The 20,732-nt window shown below is 36.7% G+C and overlaps 1 protein-coding gene across 1 annotated transcript in view; it reads right to left on the bottom strand.

Annotated features, from left to right (window-relative positions):
• Nucleotides 1-6,515, bottom strand: part of CTSH (cathepsin H) — a 368,554-nt gene extending 362,039 nt beyond the window's left edge. Inside the window, exon 1 of the mRNA XM_044077716.1 lies at nt 6,317-6,515. Within this exon, the coding sequence (XP_043933651.1) occupies nt 6,317-6,485 (169 nt within the window). The 5' untranslated portion in view covers nt 6,486-6,515. The remainder of the gene's footprint in view (nt 1-6,316) is intronic.
• Nucleotides 6,516-20,732: the final 14,217 nt, after the last annotated feature.

Genomic DNA, 20,732 nt, shown 5'->3' with positions numbered 1-20,732 from the left:
AAAGTGGTCGATATGGGACTTTGGTGACTTCAGTTCAGTGTTTTTTTATGTGGATCTCAACTTTTGGTTTACCATTGGTTCAGAGTCTTTTTGCGAATTTCAAATAAAGGAGTAATTCAGCTTACTTTGATTCAAAGCAAATGGATGGAATGACTTGGTTCAAAAAGAATAGGAAACACAATTATTGGTATATAGATTTATTCTGGGAGAAAGGCCCTTAACAGAATTCATATAAATATATTTTAAATATTTGATTCCTCATTCAGATTTATTTTGTGAGATCAGTATCCCTTTAAATGACATAATTCAGTGGTTATTAAGCACAACTTGCAGAGTAATTAGATGCAGGAGCTGTGGTTAGAGCAAGACTTCAGCAGTGCTGTCTATTAGAAACGGCACAAGACAAGGTTATCATTTGTTTCAGAACGATGGTGAGCTTTGACCCCTTTCAAGTAATAGCACAAGCTACTCTAAATCAACGAAAACATGATAAAAAAGTTATCTTTTTTTTTTTAATAACCTTAGTTTTCATTAAGTCATCCTTTGGTTTATGTATCAGTTGCCAGTAGTAGCAGTGTTAATAGATTGTTTTATTACTGTTTTACATTTCCCCATCCTAATGTCATGACTGACTCTTTGGTGACATCGCTGTTAATTTCATTAAACAAGGGACATTATGTCCTCCAGAGATTAGTCAGTATAGTGCCACAAGGGTGACACACAGCTCAATGAAAACATCATTAATCAAGAAATGGATGACTTTTTGTCAGGTTTTCTGTGCGCGCGCAGACGTGTGTGCGTGTGTGTGTGTGCGTGTGTGCATGTGTGCGTGTGTGTGCATGTGATGTGTGTGTGTGTGTGTGTGTGTGTGTGTGTGTGTGTGCGCGTGTGTGATGTGCATGTGATATGTGCGTGCGTGTGTGATGTGCATGTGATGTGCGTGTGTGCGTGCGTGTGTGTGTGTGTTAGTTAAGGGAAGTACACCACTCAATGCTACACTAAAATGAATGTATATTTCACTATGTTGGATATTAGTAATATTCTGAACCTTATGAGAGGTTATCAGGGAGTCTGCAAACAACAAAATCAGGGACAAATACCCTGTCACTGATATACATTTCTAGGTTAGATTTAAAGTTAGCAAGTGACAGAACAAGCCTGATAATAAGACCAATTCCAAAACTTAGATGCTCTGGAAAAAAAAATAATAATCTTTCCCTGGAAGTATTTGATTTCAGCTAAACAGTAGTTCTTTCTTGTAACATTTACATGATTTGCTTAGGTGGATTTAAAAGATCCTGGGGCACCTACCAAAAAGAGTAGAGTAAGTTCCCTGATGCACTGCCCAAATTCCCATGGCTTCCCCATACAAGCTCAAGGTGAATTTGCTCACGTATTAGTAGTCTGCAGACAAAAGTGACAAAAGGCATTATATTGTACATTATTTCCTTTGAAAATCATTACAGCTGTGAGTTTCAGTTGTAGGTTGGCAGTGATTTACTTCTTTAGGAAGATTTCTCCCTTCCTCAAGTTGGTGCAGCTGTTGAGATGGTATATATAAGTTTGTGGGTATATGAGGTTGACCCTCATATGGCTGTGCAGGGGACAAAAACAAGAAAAAGGGATTTTTTTTTGTCCTTATAGTTTTTATGCATTTTTGTTTTCTTTTGGAGCATCAGCTTTCAGGAAGTTGGCATTTCTCCTAGTAGTATAAATACCACCTCAGGTCTTCCCAGAAAATAAGCTATTAGCCTAGTGGGACTAACCCAGTCAACAAAGGATAAATAAAAATAAATTAGAAAGAGTAATTACCTAAGTAGTACTTCTTCACTGTGAAGGCATTTATGTAATATTTGTATCCCTTCTGAAAAAAAAATCTATAAATGATTATAAACACCTGAAGCTTCTGTATTTTTTTCTGATAGGAAAGACTATTGACACTGCAGATTTTATTAGTAAAGTAATTCTGTACATAGCTCTCAAACTCTTAGCACAAAAAATATGGAGAAATCCAGAAATAACAGGGGGGCACATACCCCAAAACAGGGACACATTTTAAATATTGCTCTTAAAAACTTAGAAAGTTGCTAAAAAGTCTTGTGTTACCATGTATTTTCTGTGGGATATGAATTCTGAAACTCAAATTCCTGTCATTATTTAGTGAATTCAAACCTCACTGATTTGCCACAAAAATCCAGAAAAACACAAATTTTATGAGGAACAAACCAAAAATCAGAGGCAAAAATCTGGACAGTTGAGAGGTATGCTTCTGTACCATCTCCTTTCTTCTTAAGTCTTGAGCACAATAGGAACAGAAGGAGATTACATATTCTAGACGAGATGTAACTATAACTTACATTACTTTCAAGGTTCAGTTTCTTGCCCACTAAGAGACAAGATCATTGGTTAGAGATATTTTTTTGTGAGGAATTCATTATTTTTAAGCGCCTTTATTAAACTATCACTTAAGACATAGATGAACATACATTAATAGAAAAGAAAACAAACCATTTTAACATTTTTCCATTTAAATACAATATACATCACATATATTTTCTTTGCTACCATCACCGGTCCAACATTACAAAAAAATGCTGAATTCCCTGCCTTCCCTTAAACCTTACTCCTCCTCCTGAACATTATTATGTATGTATTGTTCCCACAATTTCCATTTACGTCTATGTAATTTGCTCCTTCTCTTTTCTAAAGACCCCCTTCCAGTTCTTTTATCTCTTCTATAATATTTAATACCTCAAATACATTTGGCGTAGACTTTGGTTTCCATTTTCTGCTAATTGTGTTTTTGGCAGCCAACAGAATTAAACTTAATAAGACCTAACTATGTCTAGGCAATTCAGATCCTGTATCCCAGCTAAAAATAATCATTTAGCTATAATTAGCTATTTCCTCATGCAATATTTTTGATAGTGTACTTTGTAGGGAAGTTTTAAAATATGCCAACTCATTACACTTCCAAAACACATTCCCATTTACCTATTTCTTCTCTATAATACTTCCAAAATTTGCTGTCTACCTGAGGAAATGTTCTTTGAAGTTTAGGGTATAAAAATACCTGTGCAAACACTGCCAAGCAACGATCTCGACTTGGATGCATACTTGAAAGTCATATGTGTGTTGTTTTCTTGTAAATTGCTTTTCCAGTCTCTTCCTAATCTTTTTAACCTCCTCTGATTGATTCTTATAGCTATCATGCAATATTTACATGTCCTACTAATTATCCCTTTTCTAACAATTGCTTCTGTTCTAGATTCAACTTAAACCACTACAGAGCAGGTCTTTCACTTAAAATTCCCTTATCCCTTTCTTTTTATCTATACTTTGAGATCAAGCCCTGTTAGGGAAGGCAATCTCTAGCCTGCAATCCAAATCTCTTCTTAGCCTCATCCCACTCTATTACCTTTCCTGCTTGAGTTATTTGCTCCCAATATATTGGTTCCTTTGGCAGGTTTCTCCAGTAAATTCCAGCCCCCTCTTACCTAGTTTCTGTACCCCTACTTGCAGTCATTTGAGGAATACATTATTGATGGAATATGGGTACTCTTTGTTACTAGCTCCCATATACAACACATTGCATTTTTTGTATTACAAATATATATTCATTTTAAAGGACTAGTTAATAAACAAAAGGTGGATAAAACATTCCTAGGTTTTCAAATAACAATGTTTTCTGTGAAATATCCCTATTCCTGGTGTGGTTAGTTCTGCTGACATGTATACCCAGCCCTCAAAAGAAGTGAAAACATACCACTGGGAAACTCGCCAGTAGATCTTGTTACAGATAAAAATCCAAGAAACAAGAAGAATTACTTTGCAACTGTCAGATCAAAAAGTAAAATGGAATAAGACAGAACTGTGTTAAGTGGCACAATCTACAATGCAAAAAGTCTCTAAGAAATGTGGAAAATGAAATTCAAAATATTGACTAATAAGGGGAAAGTTTGTCAAATGAGCTGTGTATGAACAATAGCAACCTGTTTATCATGAACTTCAGACATGATGCATTCTTATTTCACTTATCTGCCTCTGTGTCATTTATTTATGCCCTTCTTACAAGTGCTAATTTACCACATTTCAGTGTGACATATTTACTGTTGCTCTAGGCTACTGCAAAATATTTATTAATGTACATTGACAGGCCACCAAAATTATACAAACAGCACACTGTATAAAATTAGTATTAATACACTTCCTGAAAAGGGCATGAAGTCTTTGGAAGGTGCTATATTCATATTTATTTTTCTACAAAATTACAGGTCACCATCTGTCTTACTAATCCATGTCACTTATGCATAAAATTGCATTTAGTAACCCAGCATTCACTTGTTTATGTTTTTATTCAAACTACATTTGCAACCCAATATTTGCTTGTTGCCCCCCCCCCAATACACACACTGGGTCACCCTGAAAATGGGCAATGCCAAGCAACGCTAACCCAATGAACAAAACATAAATAAAAATGAAAAAGATAAACATTTGCTTCATGATATTAATATGATAGCAAGTACTGCATTCATTGTTCCTTACACAAGGGGTGGAGCACTAGAAGACATTTTGTGCAGAGACTGTTCTGAATTTTCAAGGGAATTAGAGAAGATGTTTTATTTTGAAATACGTTATTCAAAGAAACAAAAAATGCCTGTTTGCATTTCACTGCCTATTTACACTCTATGTTCAAACACTTTCAGGCACACTAAATAATTACATTAAATAGATGCCCAATGTTATGCTTGCTTATTGTTGGAATTTCCCTTTAGCTTTCTGGCAGTATTTACATTAATAGGCAGTAGTAGTACTGCATCTTTTGTTCGTTGACTATTTGTAGTATTTAACAATGACGTTAAGAAGCAGGAATTCATTTGCCAATAGTTCTCTCACTAGTAGAAAAATATTACACCATTCAAAGTAAATGTCTTTGTTTTGCATGATCATGTTTCAGACAGTGGTTTCTTAATGCTGTTTTGACAGTAAGAACAGTGCCAAGTACTGGTCCAACTTGATTTCTTGCGTTGTGGCAAGTCAGCTGTAAGTAATCGACTGCCTTGACTGCTTAGAAAGAACATTATTATCTTAGTCCAGAGAATTTTTTTTTCTGAACCTACCATGCATTTGAAATATTTTCTGCAATTTAAATAAAACATATTTTCTTTGAAATCTTAACCCTTAGTTTCATGAAAATTCACTCAGGGATAGTGTGGTTCCTTATCATTTGAAACATTTTACACTGTTTACCTTATTGACTTCATAGATATCTGCATGCCACACAGTTAATTTTGATTGTCTTTCTTAACCCCTACAACTTGCTGATACAAAAGTGGAGTGTCTGTGGCTCAACTCATAAATTAAGTTCTTGGCAGAAAGTCAGTGAAGAGGGTGCTGAATTCACGTCCATTCATGGCTGTATTGTTTTGAGTCTGACAGAGCAGTGGACTAAATTTCTGACTTGTTAATTAGCTGCTTCTGTGCCAAAGGTACAGAGTTTGATTCCTCTCACCTTCATTTGCCTACTGTGCAACCTTGAGCAAGTCACTTAACCGGATGGTGCTTTGGGGCATTTGGGAATTTGAGCTAGGCTCCTTAATGGTCTCCTAGATTGTACACCTAGTCACTACCTATGAAAATACATTAATTCTTTTCAACCTCTTCCATGGTGCTCTTTCCTTCTTTCAAAAACTTTAAACTTTTTCTGCATTATCAGGTGCAGTTCATACATCTGATCATGAAGCTGAAATAAAGACATGCAGTTTTTACATTACACTATTTGGTTAGGTACCAATATGATAAATTAATATGTTTATATATATCTAAAATCCCTCTCTCTGTGGTTCTTTCAATAAATATACATAATGTATGTATAGGTATGTAACACAATATATGAGCAACCATGCTTATTTTGAGCCCCTGCCTTACTGCATTGCTTTAATCGAAGTTTTGTTGATCTCCAAAACTAGAACAGTTGGATATGTAAAAATATCAGAAATCACTTGGTAGGCACGCTGAGCTGAGCACTTTGAAATATTAGAATCACCAAGCAGTACTAAGACCAATTGCAGCACTCTATCTTAACAAAGAAATATATATATATATATATATATATATATATATATATATATATATATATACATACAAATTATGATTTTCCTAAAAAAATACAACACGTTCCTCAGCTTTCATACAACATATTTGTTAAAATTCAAGGGCTTTCTTTCATTTGGTTAATTGATTAAGTTAACACATTCATATATGAACTATTACTTCATGTCAGGTATTGTGATGTATAGTTTAGAAGCGAGTTTACCTTGAGTAGAGATGAGCGGTGCGCAGAGAGTACATTGTACTACAGCTGCAATCAGAAAAACTTCACTCAACATTTTCCTGTTTGTTCCGTGTGGCTTCCTGAACTGCAGCTGCGGTTGAACAGTAACCTTCTGTACAGTCACATGGCAAGAGAAATTCTTCACTGACATCAGCAATAGAATGATCTACTTTTTGGTGAACTTTCCTGTCAGTAATGTGGAGATATAACCAATCAGTGTGTGAGAAAATGTGATGAAACTGTCTCTATGCAGAAGGACAGAACCTATTAAAAGGAAGAGCCATGCAGTGTTTAAGTTCATTTGCATATGTGAGTCTGAAATGTTATTGTCCAGAACTTTGTTACCTGCAGTAACTTTTTATTTCAGGCTCAGAGCCAGTCATTTCTTGTGGAAATGCAGTTTATTTAATCAAGAAAGCTAGCCCTGATTACTTTCATATTGTATGAAGTACTACAATTACTGTGCAGAAACAATGTGTATATTAAATAAAAAAAAAAAACAGAGAGACCAAATGTCTTTATGCTAAAGATATGAGATTAAATGGTAAATCAGTGGGTACAGAGTAATTTTCTAGTTTACATTCTAGTAGTCTTAGGCTAGGTTTCACTTCCTTCCGACTTCCTTCCTCAAAAATTCAAAATGAAGAAAGCAATGCTATTATTATTTTTTCTTTTTAGTTTTATAACACCATTGTGTTATTTTTTGTATGATATATAATTTGTAGATTTCATTAAAATGATTTATTAGTGTTCGACCATTTAAGTACTGTGGTAGCATTCCTGTGCAGTATTTCATATCTTTAAATGATGTTTGTTTCACTTCTGCTGAGAAGATGGCACAATGAATTACAGTATCCATTTTACATTTAAGCTTTGTGTGTGTGTGTGTGTGTGTGTGTGTGTGTGTGTGTGTGTGTGTGTGTTGGGGCGGGGGAAAGATCACACATCATAAAATGCATTGTGTTTGCACAAAGATACCAGCACAGCAGAGTGATATTTGTGAACAGCTAATCATATTCTAAATCTAAAGAAAAGTTAAGTTTAAGATTATTGAACTATGATAAAGGCTGGCAAAAAAACCCTAAAGTTTAGATTAAATTATGAATGCCTGCTGTACCGTTAATAAATGGACATACTAAATATGCATTATAAGCTCTCTGAATATGTTGTTTAACTTCCACAGTGCTTTAGAATTATCTCTGAAGAGAGCAGAGGTGCCAGAAGATGCTGAAGGCTGGGGGAGGCGCCGGTCCAGAGAGGCATTTAATGGTCTGCATAGGACATTTTAACCATTTTTTTCACATTGGGATAATAAAAGCAATTACATGATATGCATTGTATAAATGTTAACTGGAGATGTATTAAGAATAATTCCAATTTCATATCAAAATTATAAATGAAAATATGGGCCATATTCATTAATGCCTACACTAAGTGCAATTTATCTGTATTCAAGAAAATTCCTACCACATTTTTATGCCTTCTAGCCACTGAGAAAGGTGCATGTAGTCTACACTTTGTGAATCCCTCTGGATATTTAAATCTGCAAGAAAATCAGTAGGAAAACTGGAATTAGGAAGAAGAGCGCATAAGTTATGTTTGTGTTGTCTGTTCACTCAGAATGGTGTACACTTAGTGCAGGTGTTAATGGATCCCAGCGACTGTTTTCTTTCTCTCCATTCCAAACGTGAATTAGATGCTTACTGTCACCTGAATGCATGGCTTTGAGTATACCATTCATTCTCATGGTCTGTCTGCTAGGAACCTGGATGATTATAGGAAAGGGGGAGGGAGACATTAACACGCAGCATTACTAAAATACACAGTTTTTGTATGGTATTTGGACACTGCATACAAGCGAACAACTATTGTAATTGCCATATTGCATGGACTCCATTGTGTCAGTCTATTTTTGGCTATAGTCTTGACAGCTCTCTGTAGATTTTATAAGGTGAATGTTTTCCAGAGTCCAAAGCCTACTTGCTTTTGCTATGGTATTGTTACCTGCTCTGGAGTATAGCAAATTTGGGCTCTGTTTGGTCAAGGATAAGTGGCTGTCTTGCAGCTTGTAGAATCTGGATTTGGGAACCTTATAGCATTTGTTGCACATGTCATCATAAGAGAACCTCTGGCTTGCTGAATGTTAGCATTAGAGTAGCCAGATATGCACATGATGGCTGTTGTTTCTTCAAATATGAGTTGATGCCAAGGATATGGAGGGGATGGGGGATAAATGTTTGTTGGCATGACTTTTGGTGGAATTTTCTCTCTTTTTTTATTGCTTGGAAGTTGCTGGGCATCAGCTGTGGACCTACATTTTGTTAGAAAGGGTAGGAGCTGTATAAATAGCAATTTTATCATAGGATGTTCACTCACAAAGGCAAATGCATGCACCATATATACACATGTAAACACACAGAGGCAAATATTAAAAGAGAACAACATAAAATTTGCCGCCAGGAGATGGTTACTGAAAATTTCACTCAATGGGTATATCTAATTGAGACTAATTGGTAGATTTTAATCACTTGATCAAGAAACATGCAGGTCATGGCAGAAGCTTAATTTCTGATTATTCTATAAAAAGGACACTGGGCTTAGGAACCTAACTGTAATGATACCCTTTGTAGGTACTGTTTTTAATTGTGGCAGGACACCAGATAAAAATTGCTCACAGCAGAATATATATATATATATATATATATATATATATATATATATATATATATATTTTTTTTTACATCATGATTGATGTGTGTGAAAAAGGGAAACTGCATAACTCTCTACTTCTTTACTCAAGATTTCTGGGTATAACCATACATAGTGGGGGGGGATCTAACTGTGGGCAATTATTAATATTAATGTATTCCCTCCACTATAGCTCTTTTGAGTGTGTACCTTTAACTCCCAGTGGGTGTGGCTTTAGCCTTTAAAAAATGAAGTTATCACCTTACAGTTCTAAAATACTCATTGACAGAGGTCATATATCAATACAACTGTGTTTGCCATCATGTATGCTTCAGGAAAAAATATTCTAATACCTTGCATGTAGCATGGTTTTGGAATTATTAATGCAAATATGAACAGGCAATATTTGATGCCTAGGGGCACAGTAGGAGGTAACTGCAGAAACGCCTGGAGATGTCACTCGGCTGTAATGAGTTAACTCAGTTACCAACTTCCTCACAGTGGCAGAGCCTCTGGTCACCACCTTCGACTATGATACTGCATAAACTCTGCTACAAGGGCCAACTCCTAACCGTTTTCACTGAGAATTTTGTCTTTCTACAATGTAAACAAATTTAACTTGAGGAACCTTGCTGTGTATTTATAGTCAAATACATGCCTGTCTGTATTGGAAATTAGTTTATAACATCCCCCCCCCCTCCGACAGAGTTGTCCTTGCACTCTAAGAATAATTTCCTAATTTGGCTACTGTCCTTTCTCTTGACCAATAGATTACATTGTATATGTCAGTTACTTAGTCTTCCTGGCTGACAGGTTTCTGTTTTCAGGAAATGAAAGAAACCTTTTCTACTTTATAACTCTGCTAATTGCTTTGTATTGGCCATAAACTGATTACCCTCTTGTTATAATTTGACCTAAGTGTGGATGCATGGGGTCTATGTTAAATCATCGAACACGTAAAAAGTGAACAATGATTTATCGAACCCATGTAAGCGAAATCTTACAACCTCAAATGCTTATAACAGCAAAAAAAATTGTAAAACATTACATAAAGTGGGGGGCTTTGCCCCCACACTCCCCTACTTAAATATATCAACTCTGAGATCGCACTACAGTCACGAAAACAGCAAAGTAACGGAAGCGGCCAAGCAATTTCTTTCCCAGGGAAAGAATTCGCTTATATGCCGTTTTACTATTTTGTGCTTTAAAGTTCGATCAAGACGCTTTTGAAAGAATACGTCTTTAATCATTTAATAGATCCCGGACGCATGGAAAGAATGGCAAAAATATAAAACACCACAATGTCTTGAAAACTTCAGAATGTTTCGCAATCGTACTAAAAAGCAAATTAATGAAGACAAAAAACTATAATATCTTTAAGAATAATGGAAAACGTAACCTTAAAAATTGCATCCCAGCCATAAATTCAACACGACCCCTCTTCCAATAACTTATCACTTGAAACCAGAATACAATTCAGTTCTTATTTTATATATAGTATAGCATTTGTAACCAAGGATTCCCTGACATCTAATCCTAACCCTGCCCAACAGCCACATATCACCACATCCACTTTCAGTGGCAGAGCCTCTGGTCACCACCTTCGACTATGATACTGCATAAACTCTGCTACAAGGGCCAACTCCTAACTGTTTTCACTGAGAATTTTGTCTTTCTACAATGTAAACAAATTTAACTTGAGGAACCTTGCTGTGTATTTATAGTCAAATACATGCCTGTCTGTATTGGAAATTAGTTTATAACACCCCCCCCCCCTCCGACAGAGTTGTCCTTGCACTCTAAGAATAATTTCCTAATTTGGCTACTGTCCTTTCTCTTGACCAATAGATTACATTGTATATGTCAGTTACTTAGTCTTCCTGGCTGACAGGTTTCTGTTTTCAGGAAATGAAAGAAACCTTTTCTACTTTATAACTCTGCTAATTGCTTTGTATTGGCCATAAACTGATTACCCTCTTGTTATAATTTGACCTAAGTGTGGATGTATGGGGTCTATGTTAAATCATCGAACACGTAAAAACTGAACAATGATTTATCGAACCCATGTAAGCGAAATCTTACAACCTCAAATGCTTATAACAGCAAAAAAAATTGTAAAACATTACATAAAGTGGGGGGCTTCAACACGACCCCTCTTCCAATAACTTATCACTTGAAACCAGAATACAATTCAGTTCTTATTTTATATATAGTATAGCATTTGTAACCAAGGATTCCCTGACATCTAATCCTAACCCTGCAGAAGAAGAGCGCATAAGTTATGTTTGTGTTGTCTGTTCACTCAGAACGGTGTACACTTAGTGCAGGTGTTAATGGATCCCAGCGACTGTTTTCTTTCTCTCCATTCCAAACGTGAATTAGATGCTTACTGTCACCTGAATGCATGGCTTTGAGTATACCATTCATTCTCATGGTCTGTCTGCTAGGAACCTGGATGATTATAGGAAAGGGGGAGGGAGACATTAACACGCAGCATTACTAAAATACACAGTTTTTGTATGGTATTTGGACACTGCATACAAGCGAACAACTATTGTAATTGCCATATTGCATGGACTCCATTGTGTCAGTCTATTTTTGGCTATAGTCTTGACAGCTCTCTGTAGATTTTATAAGGTGAATGTTTTCCAGAGTCCAAAGCCTACTTGCTTTTGCTATGGTATTGTTACCTGCTCTGGAGTATAGCAAATTTGGGCTCTGTTTGGTCAAGGATAAGTGGCTGTCTTGCAGCTTGTAGAATCTGGATTTGGGAACCTTATAGCATTTGTTGCACATGTCATCATAAGAGAACCTCTGGCTTGCTGAATGTTAGCATTAGAGTAGCCAGATATGCACATGATGGCTGTTGTTTCTTCAAATATGAGTTGATGCCAAGGATATGGAGGGGATGGGGGATAAATGTTTGTTGGCATGACTTTTGGTGGAATTTTCTCTCTTTTTTTATTGCTTGGAAGTTGCTGGGCATCAGCTGTGGACCTACATTTTGTTAGAAAGGGTAGGAGCTGTATAAATAGCAATTTTATCATAGGATGTTCACTCACAAAGGCAAATGCATACACCATATATACACATGTAAACACACAGAGGCAAATATTAAAAGAGAACAACATAAAATTTGCCGCCAGGAGATGGTTACTGAAAATTTCACTCAATGGGTATATCTAATTGAGACTAATTGGTAGATTTTAATCACTTGATCAAGAAACATGCAGGTCATGGCAGAAGCTTAATTTCTGATTATTCTATAAAAAGGACACTGGGCTTAGGAACCTAACTGTAATGATACCCTTTGTAGGTACTGTTTTTAATTGTGGCAGGACACCAGATAAAAATTGCTCACAGCAGAATATATATATATATATATATATATATATATATATATATATATATATATATATTATTTTTTTTTACATCATGATTGATGTGTGTGAAAAAGGGAAACTGCATAACTCTCTACTTCTTTACTCAAGATTTCTGGGTATAACCATACATAGTGGGGGGGGGATCTAACTGTGGGCAATTATTAATATTAATGTATTCCCTCCACTATAGCTCTTTTGAGTGTGTACCTTTAACTCCCAGTGGGTGTGGCTTTAGCCTTTAAAAAATGAAGTTATCACCTTACAGTTCTAAAATACTCATTGACAGAGGTCATATATCAATACAACTGTGTTTGCCATCATGTATGCTTCAGGAAAAAATATTCTAATACCTTGCATGTAGCATGGTTTTGGAATTATTAATGCAAATATGAACAGGCAATATTTGATGTCTGTATTGGAAATTAGTTTATAACATCCCCCCCCCCTCCGACAGAGTTGTCCTTGCACTCTAAGAATAATTTCCTAATTTGGCTACTGTCCTTTCTCTTGACCAATAGATTACATTGTATATGTCAGTTACTTAGTCTTCCTGGCTGACAGGTTTCTGTTTTCAGGAAATGAAAGAAACCTTTTCTACTTTATAACTCTGCTAATTGCTTTGTATTGGCCATAAACTGATTACCCTCTTGTTATAATTTGACCTAAGTGTGGATGCATGGGGTCTATGTTAAATCATTGAACACGTAAAAAGTGAACAATGATTTATCGAACCCATGTAAGCGAAATCTTACAACCTCAAATGCTTATAACAGCAAAAAAAATTGTAAAACATTACATAAAGTGGGGGGCTTTGCCCCCACACTCCCCTACTTAAATATATCAACTCTGAGATCGCACTACAGTCACGAAAACAACAAAGTAACGGAAGCGGCCAAGCAATTTCTTTCCCAGGGAAAGAATTCGCTTATATGCCGTTTTACTATTTTGTGCTTTAAAGTTCGATCAAGACACTTTTGAAAGAATACGTCTTTAATCATTTAATAGATCCCGGACGCATGGAAAGAATGGCAAAAATATAAAACACCACAATGTCTTGAAAACTTCAGAATGTTTCGCAATCGTACTAAAAAGCAAATTAATGAAGACAAAAAACTATAATATCTTTAAGAATAATGGAAAACGTAACCTTAAAAATTGCATCCCAGCCATAAATTCAACACGACCCCTCTTCCAATAACTTATCACTTGAAACCAGAATACAATTCAGTTCTTATTTTATATATAGTATAGCATTTGTAACCAAGGATTCCCTGACATCTAATCCTAACCCTGCCCAACAGCCACATATCACCACATCCACTTTCACCTTAAAACCTGTGCCCACATCCTATATAAAACTACTCTTAAACAAACTGAAAACATGCTCTACTTCAGTTGCTGGCCTTCCAAATGAGTACCTTAAAATATCAACAAAAAGCATTGCCTACCCTGTCTCAATCTTTATAAATAGGTCAGTCTAGGAATCTCATGTTCCCTGTCCCTGGAAAAAGGCACACATTATCCCTCTGCACAAAGGAGCCTTCATCACAGGTTGTCACAGCAAGCTTCTATTTCAAATGTACTCATTAGGTCTCTCTCAGCCCAACCTTCTGTGGTTCAAAGCCTACCTATCCAATAGGTGTCAGTCAGTAAAATGGCACTACACCCTCTCTCCATACCCCTCAATGACCAATGGTGTACCACAGGGGTCTATCCTTGATCACCTCCTCTTTAACATTCTCACCTACACCCTGCACATATCCACACAACAGTTCTCTTTAATATAGAATGCAAATGAATCAACAATTATTTGCACATTTGACAATGTGGCACACCCCCAAAAAACTACTTGATAAGCTTAAACAGCAACTGAAGCGTGGCTTTGTAACTCCCATTTCATGCTCAATCCCCAAAAAGCAAGCCACTTTTTTCTCCAAGTCTCCCATGAAAAAACAAAATTTAAATTCCTCTCTCTTGATAATGCAACCATTGAAGTCACTTCTCATAGTAAATTATTAGGGACGATAGTGGATGATAATCTTAAATTTGACCTGTAAATACAAAACTGCATAATAAAAACTCATCAAAAACAGGAATGCTTTATAGAGCCAAAAACTTTCTCACAGACAGAACTAAAGCTACACTTGCCACTGCTTATCTCCTCCCTACACTTCTTTATGATGCCTCCATCCATACTAACATTCAGGCATCACAAAAATCAAAATGTGAATAATGGTATAACAAAATTGATAAATTTGCAGCAAATACCCCTTTCAGAACCCACCACTATATAGCATTAAAATGCCTAAATTGGTTAGAACTAGCCCATCAATTAACATATGCACAGCTTCTTACCACCTATAAAATTATCTAGAATCCATCTGTTTTTAAGGCACCAAATAACATTCTGCATAACTATGTTCCTAGTCGATCATTATGAGCCAATGACCAAAATGTCCTGTCTGTCCACAAACCTGTCAGATCTGCTGAGTATTGTCTGTAGTCATAATATGTTGTTAAGGCCTGGAATTCCTTATGTCTGTCTGTCAATGCCAGTATTCTCCCTCCCATCCTTCAAAACGATTCTGAAAGACATCCTAGACAAAAGCTGGCTGTGTCCTTCTCAACTATATCCTTAAATGTTAAAAAATACCTGTTCATACCTTACATCTCCTTAGTCTTCCTTCTTTACTCACTTCTTTACTTCTATCAATTTCTCTCTGCTGGCTTTCTCTCTAAATATACCACAGGCCTGCTTTTCTGTCACTTCATATTGCAGTTCCTGTTTGTATTACACTAACTTACCTTATTTTATCTATAAACTGGTTAAAATTTCTCTAACTATTAAACCATTGTCATATAACTTGTATCTATGCTTAACCAATGTTTTCATATTATATCTAATTTGGTAGAATTATTTTAATTGTATTTGTTTTTTGTATTATTTTTTAAAGAGTTTAAAATCATTATTCTTAAAATATTTTGTAATATTTTAGAGTTTTCTTTCTGGGTCTCTACTGAAAATGGGCGCCTACCCAGTAAGACTTTCCCGGTAATCAAATATCAGTAAATAAATAAATAAGTAAATAAACATAACATTGCAATGAACAATATTATACAGAAAGGCTGCACATAACTGGAAGTTGAATAAAATAAATTTTAATTCTTCCTAGTGCTTTGGCGTATGCCTTCACATGGAGAAAAGTAACATTACAATATCACTGCCACCATATTCAAACACTTGATCATTATTCACTCAAATTGCAATTAAACAAGTAGTATAATACTAATCTATTTAGCACGACTCTTAGTCACTAAAAGAATACATAATACACCTTTTTTGCATCAATACACATTTTTTATAAAACAGGAAGTATGAAATTCTGTAATGCTTGCATTGTTTACTTTTCTGAAGTTCTTAGTGATTAAGCAGAAAATCAAGAACAGTGAAAAAAATATGAGGCAAAATCAGAGAGATTCTACAAAATCAGACACAGTTGAGAGGTATTGCTGCTTGCATACTTCTCAATTTTGCTAAAGAAATCTGTACATAGCAAAATAAATGGGGTACAAAATCAGAAAAAATGATATTACTCCGGTTCACTTAAGAAGTTTGAAAGAACAATAGGTTTTGCATCATCATAAGTTTCTGAACAATAAGAAACATGAAACTCTAATGTCTAGCATTGCTGACTGTTCTGAAGTCTTCAGTGATTATTCAGAAAATCAAAAAAATTATAGGAAAATATATGAATGAAAATCTGGCACTTTCTGCAAATTCAGGGAGAAGTAAGAGTTATGTATGCTGAGAAGGCGACAAAAGCACAAGGTGGCATGCATTCTGAGATGGAAGCTGAAGTGGGTATGTCAGTGTGTGGGAGTGCATGTATGTGTTTGTGTAAGTGCGGATATGCATGTGCCCCAGTACGTCTCTGCATATATATATATATATATATATGTGTGTGTGTGTGTCTGAGTATGTAAGAATTTTCTCTTGCACCAGATTATGATAACTCTCCCGTATTGCTTCTCACAGTTGATCATCTCAAAATGAATAATATAGCAAAAATAGTTAAACAATTGAGCAAATCTAGTAAAGATGAAGAACTCTGGAAAATTGCATAATTTTTAATGAATAATTGGATGGCAGTCATACGCACCCAGAGTAACTGTGGTCCAGCAGAAAAAGATAAGGAAAAAAAAAGAAGACCATAAAAGATCACGGGTCTATATTAAAACATCGAAAGTTTAATGGTACGAATCACTAAAGGGCGACCTTTAATGATCAAACTATTTAAATTTCGAATGTTCAGAAAAAATGAATTAAAAAAAAAAAAAGAAAATCTGAAGGGTGTAGGCAGGGGGGCAAGCCCCCCCCCCCCTGCACCACCCACACCTCCTGCTACTTAAATATATCAACTCTGGGACCATACTACATCGAAGTAAATGAAAATCTCCCCTTACAGAGATTTCCGTTTACCCGTTCGACATTCTGCACTTTCACTATTCTCGTGTTGACAATGTCAGATTCGACATCGTCAGCTTTCGAGAATATAATAGGTAACCAGAGATCACCTGTGTATGACATGTCTCCAGATGGGAAAAAAAATAAAAGTGGAGATGAAAGCAAAAGAAGTGGAGAAAAAGGAAAAACAACTAAAACATGTGAGAACCACTGCACCTAGCCATGTCAAGTTCAGATCAACAGGGCTGGAGGTAGAATCACTGGTTCCAGCTGCAGAAAAAAAGAATGTTAGTGCGTCTCTAATCAGTGAAAGTACAACCTAAAACCAGCACCTCTGAAAAGACAAAAAACTCTGTTCAATGCTACCAGAAGTGCCATCTGCACAGAAAAAATATAAACCACTGAACACTACTCCAAATGTTGCAAAGGAGATTAAAGGAAAGATTATCCCACCACAACCTATTGAGAGCACTGGGTTCCTGCATGGCTTGAATTCTTTTCCTATATCTGGTATAAAATTTAGGAAGAAGAAGAAGGTCATGTCACCAACATTGACCACCAAAGTCCATTTGAAATTAAACTGCAGATGCTAGCTCAGTCAAGCCCCCTTCCCCAGAGGATGCACCAGCACCTCATTCATCAGTACAGGTAGTGGCAGTGATGGCATCTGAGCTAATAGAGATTGAAAGGCCAGGAGCTCCAGTACCAGCTGTTAAAGTACCTGAACCAATGGAAATGGAAGTGCTAGAACCCATTATTGCTGTGAAGAATAAGCCTGAGGAAATGATAGTTGATCCTATTCAACTAACCAAAAAGGGAAAGAAAAAGAAAACTGTGAGCTGGTGTGAAGAAAGCAAGCTAAGACTGTACTTCTACTTTGAGCTGGATGAGACTGAGTGAGTCAATGTTAACAAAATTAAAGATTTTGGTGAAGCAGCAGAAAGACATACCTTTGAGACTGGACTTCAACTTAGACATGATGCAGTGGAAGCAAAAATACCTTGTACCTGTCCCAAATTAATTGACTTGGAAAAACCACTGGCAGAACCAGGTAGTGGTAACAAAGAAAAGTTTGTTCAAGCAAGCAGAGAGAGGGGTAGCCTGCAAGTGATATTCCTTTCTAAAGACAGTGTTCCTGACAGTCTATATGAACCAGACCCAGAGGCTTATGAACCTGTTCCTCCCAAGCTTATTCTACTGGCTGAAGATTATTCTATGGATGACAATATGTACCAAGATTCTGATGAAACTCTTCCAGTTTCAGAGTCTCCAGATAGTGACACAAGTGCAAAGATTCCTTCAGTGTTAGCCAGTCTTATCGGTAGTATGGAAGCTGGCAGAAGTCCACAGCATCTCAGCTTCAGCACTTGTAGCAGTGTTCAGGAAATAATTTCTTCAATCATGGGAGGACATGACAGCCAAAAAACAGAAGCCCTAATGAAGCAGTTACACGCACAGACACACACATACATACTCAAATAAACACAGACACACACACACACACACACACACACACACACACACACACACACACACACACACACACACACACACACACACACACACATATGCACAGATGGACTGGTGCACACTTGCATATCTGTACTTACCCAAACACAAATACACACGCACACACTCCCGTACACTCGCATGCCTGTAATCGCGACAGGCACGCTTGTGCACACCTACATACATTTACATACACACATGTGCACGTGCTCACACACACACACTCACACACACACACACACACTGAAGTAAGGATTTTGCCCTCTTTTGATTACATACAAGGACAATAGCGATCCCTCACTTTTTTAATAATGCAGCTCAACTGGAGCCAAGGGCACAGTCCAGGATTTGATTTAAAGTGTGTGTGTGGGGACATTCACCACCCCTTCACCTTATGGTTCCAGTGCCCTTAGAAGAGAATGGACAGGTGGTTAATGGGTCATACCTCATTACAATTTAACTGTTTAAATTCATCCTAAATGTGAGAGAACTATGTGGGTAGTTCTGAGTGTCATACTTTGGTATTCCATCTTGTATTGTGCATCTCTGTATGCATAATGACGAAGAAATCAAGCAGCTAGGGAAAACAATTTCCACACACTACAGTCCTCACACATATAACATAACAAAATGTGTTTATCCAAAAAGGGGTACTAAAACTGAAGGAAATCCCTTCATCTATCCACAACTCCTTTTCTCATTTTTGCACATGGGGGTCAGGATGTCACTTCAAAAGTGACAATCATCTAGAGCCAAGGTTCAAACCACCAACTGGCTAGCCCTGGTGGAGTTGTTCTTCCATACCAAACACTCTCACTTACACTCACACCTATGGTTAATTTTGCGTCTTCAGTCCATATACTGTCTTTGGAATGTGGGAGGAAACTCATGCAGACACAGGGAGGGCATGCAGATTCCAGACAGAAGGCACCCCAGCTGAGAATCAGACCAGCGAACCTGACCAGAGAATCTGTTGATGTGAAGCAACAACTGTATCTGCTGCTCCACTGTGCTGCCCACATTATAAATAAAAATAAATAAATAATCAGTTTAGGCATTATACTGGCAAAGCAACATTCTTTTCAGCCCACTGTAGCTGCAGGTTGGGAGTCTTTCATTGGGAGGCAGCAGAGTACAGTACATTTTCAACTTGATTAAACTATATTATGTGGCTAGAGTTCAGAGTCCTTATTTTTTTTTTATTTAGGGTAAGGGGGCTAGACTGACATGGCTCACTTCAGCAACAGTCTGGTACAGAATAGCCACAAGTATTACATGGATAGGGAGTAAGCAGCAACAGCCCACAACAGCTGGGTACACATATCCAGCTGTTTTGGGCCATCTGGTGATCTGATACCTCGGCTTGTTATCCAGACTCTCTTTCAAAGAAAACACTTAAAACTGGTGAAAAAGTATATTTTGTAGGCACCTGCTAAAGTTCAAAGGATTTCATTGTGAAAGTTGCAATGATGCTCTCCTCAGTTCTGTAAAGCAGAAATGTCGGGTACTTTACTGTCATTATAAGACAATAGATAGACAAAACAATAGTAACATTTCTATGTCATATAACGGGGTCACATACTGCATTATAGGAAGAAGATAGCTTGGTTGCAAAGCAGAATCCCAGTGGTATGGCAACCTGCATCTAGCCATTTTGTGGTATAACAAAGTACGAATCAATATTAAATACTTAAGGTGACACAGATGTATTAGTATTGGATGCAAGGCAAAATATGATGGAAAACATATTTCTCAGCTGCTGGGTATGTTTGTTCTTTAAATGTATTACAGATATTGAGTAAATTCATAAAATGAATGACAATTAAAAAAACTCTTGGAATAACAAGGTTGTAAGGATTTTTTTAAAACCGACTGCTGAAGTATATTCTCAAAGTTGCTGGAATTATGAATTTCAGAAAAGTGGTGCCTAGTGATGAAAAGTTCTATAATCAGGTATTTTCAGATATGTCCTGAACTGGCAGATGACTGAAGAGAACTGTTTGCTTTTTCGGCTTTTCCCAGTTAAGGGTCACCACAGTGGAACTCCGGTCCACTAATGATTGGCAGTAGATTTTTTATGGTGCCGAGTTGCCAGCCCGATGCCCAACCTTCAGTAAAGGCACCCCCATTCACGCATGTCTTTCAGAGGCTACTCGACCGTGGGGAGGACACTGAAGAGAACAATTTATTAATAAGATGTCAGTGGCTTTTTTAGATAGTACTCACATTGTCCACATTCATAACTCTTTATATATTACAACCAGGGCAGTCTTTGCAACAAAAGGGAACTATCAGGAGTTTTGCTTCAGTGTTCTACACACAATGTATGCCATAAAGACCAGAATTTGGAAGA

The sequence above is a fragment of the Protopterus annectens genome, chromosome 7.part0, assembly GCF_019279795.1.
Source record: "Protopterus annectens isolate FY-2018-M chromosome 7.part0, PAN1.0, whole genome shotgun sequence".
NCBI lineage: Eukaryota > Metazoa > Chordata > Ceratodontiformes > Protopteridae > Protopterus > Protopterus annectens.
Note: the sequence above shows the minus strand (reverse complement) of the source record. Positions and strands in the feature narration are given on the sequence as shown.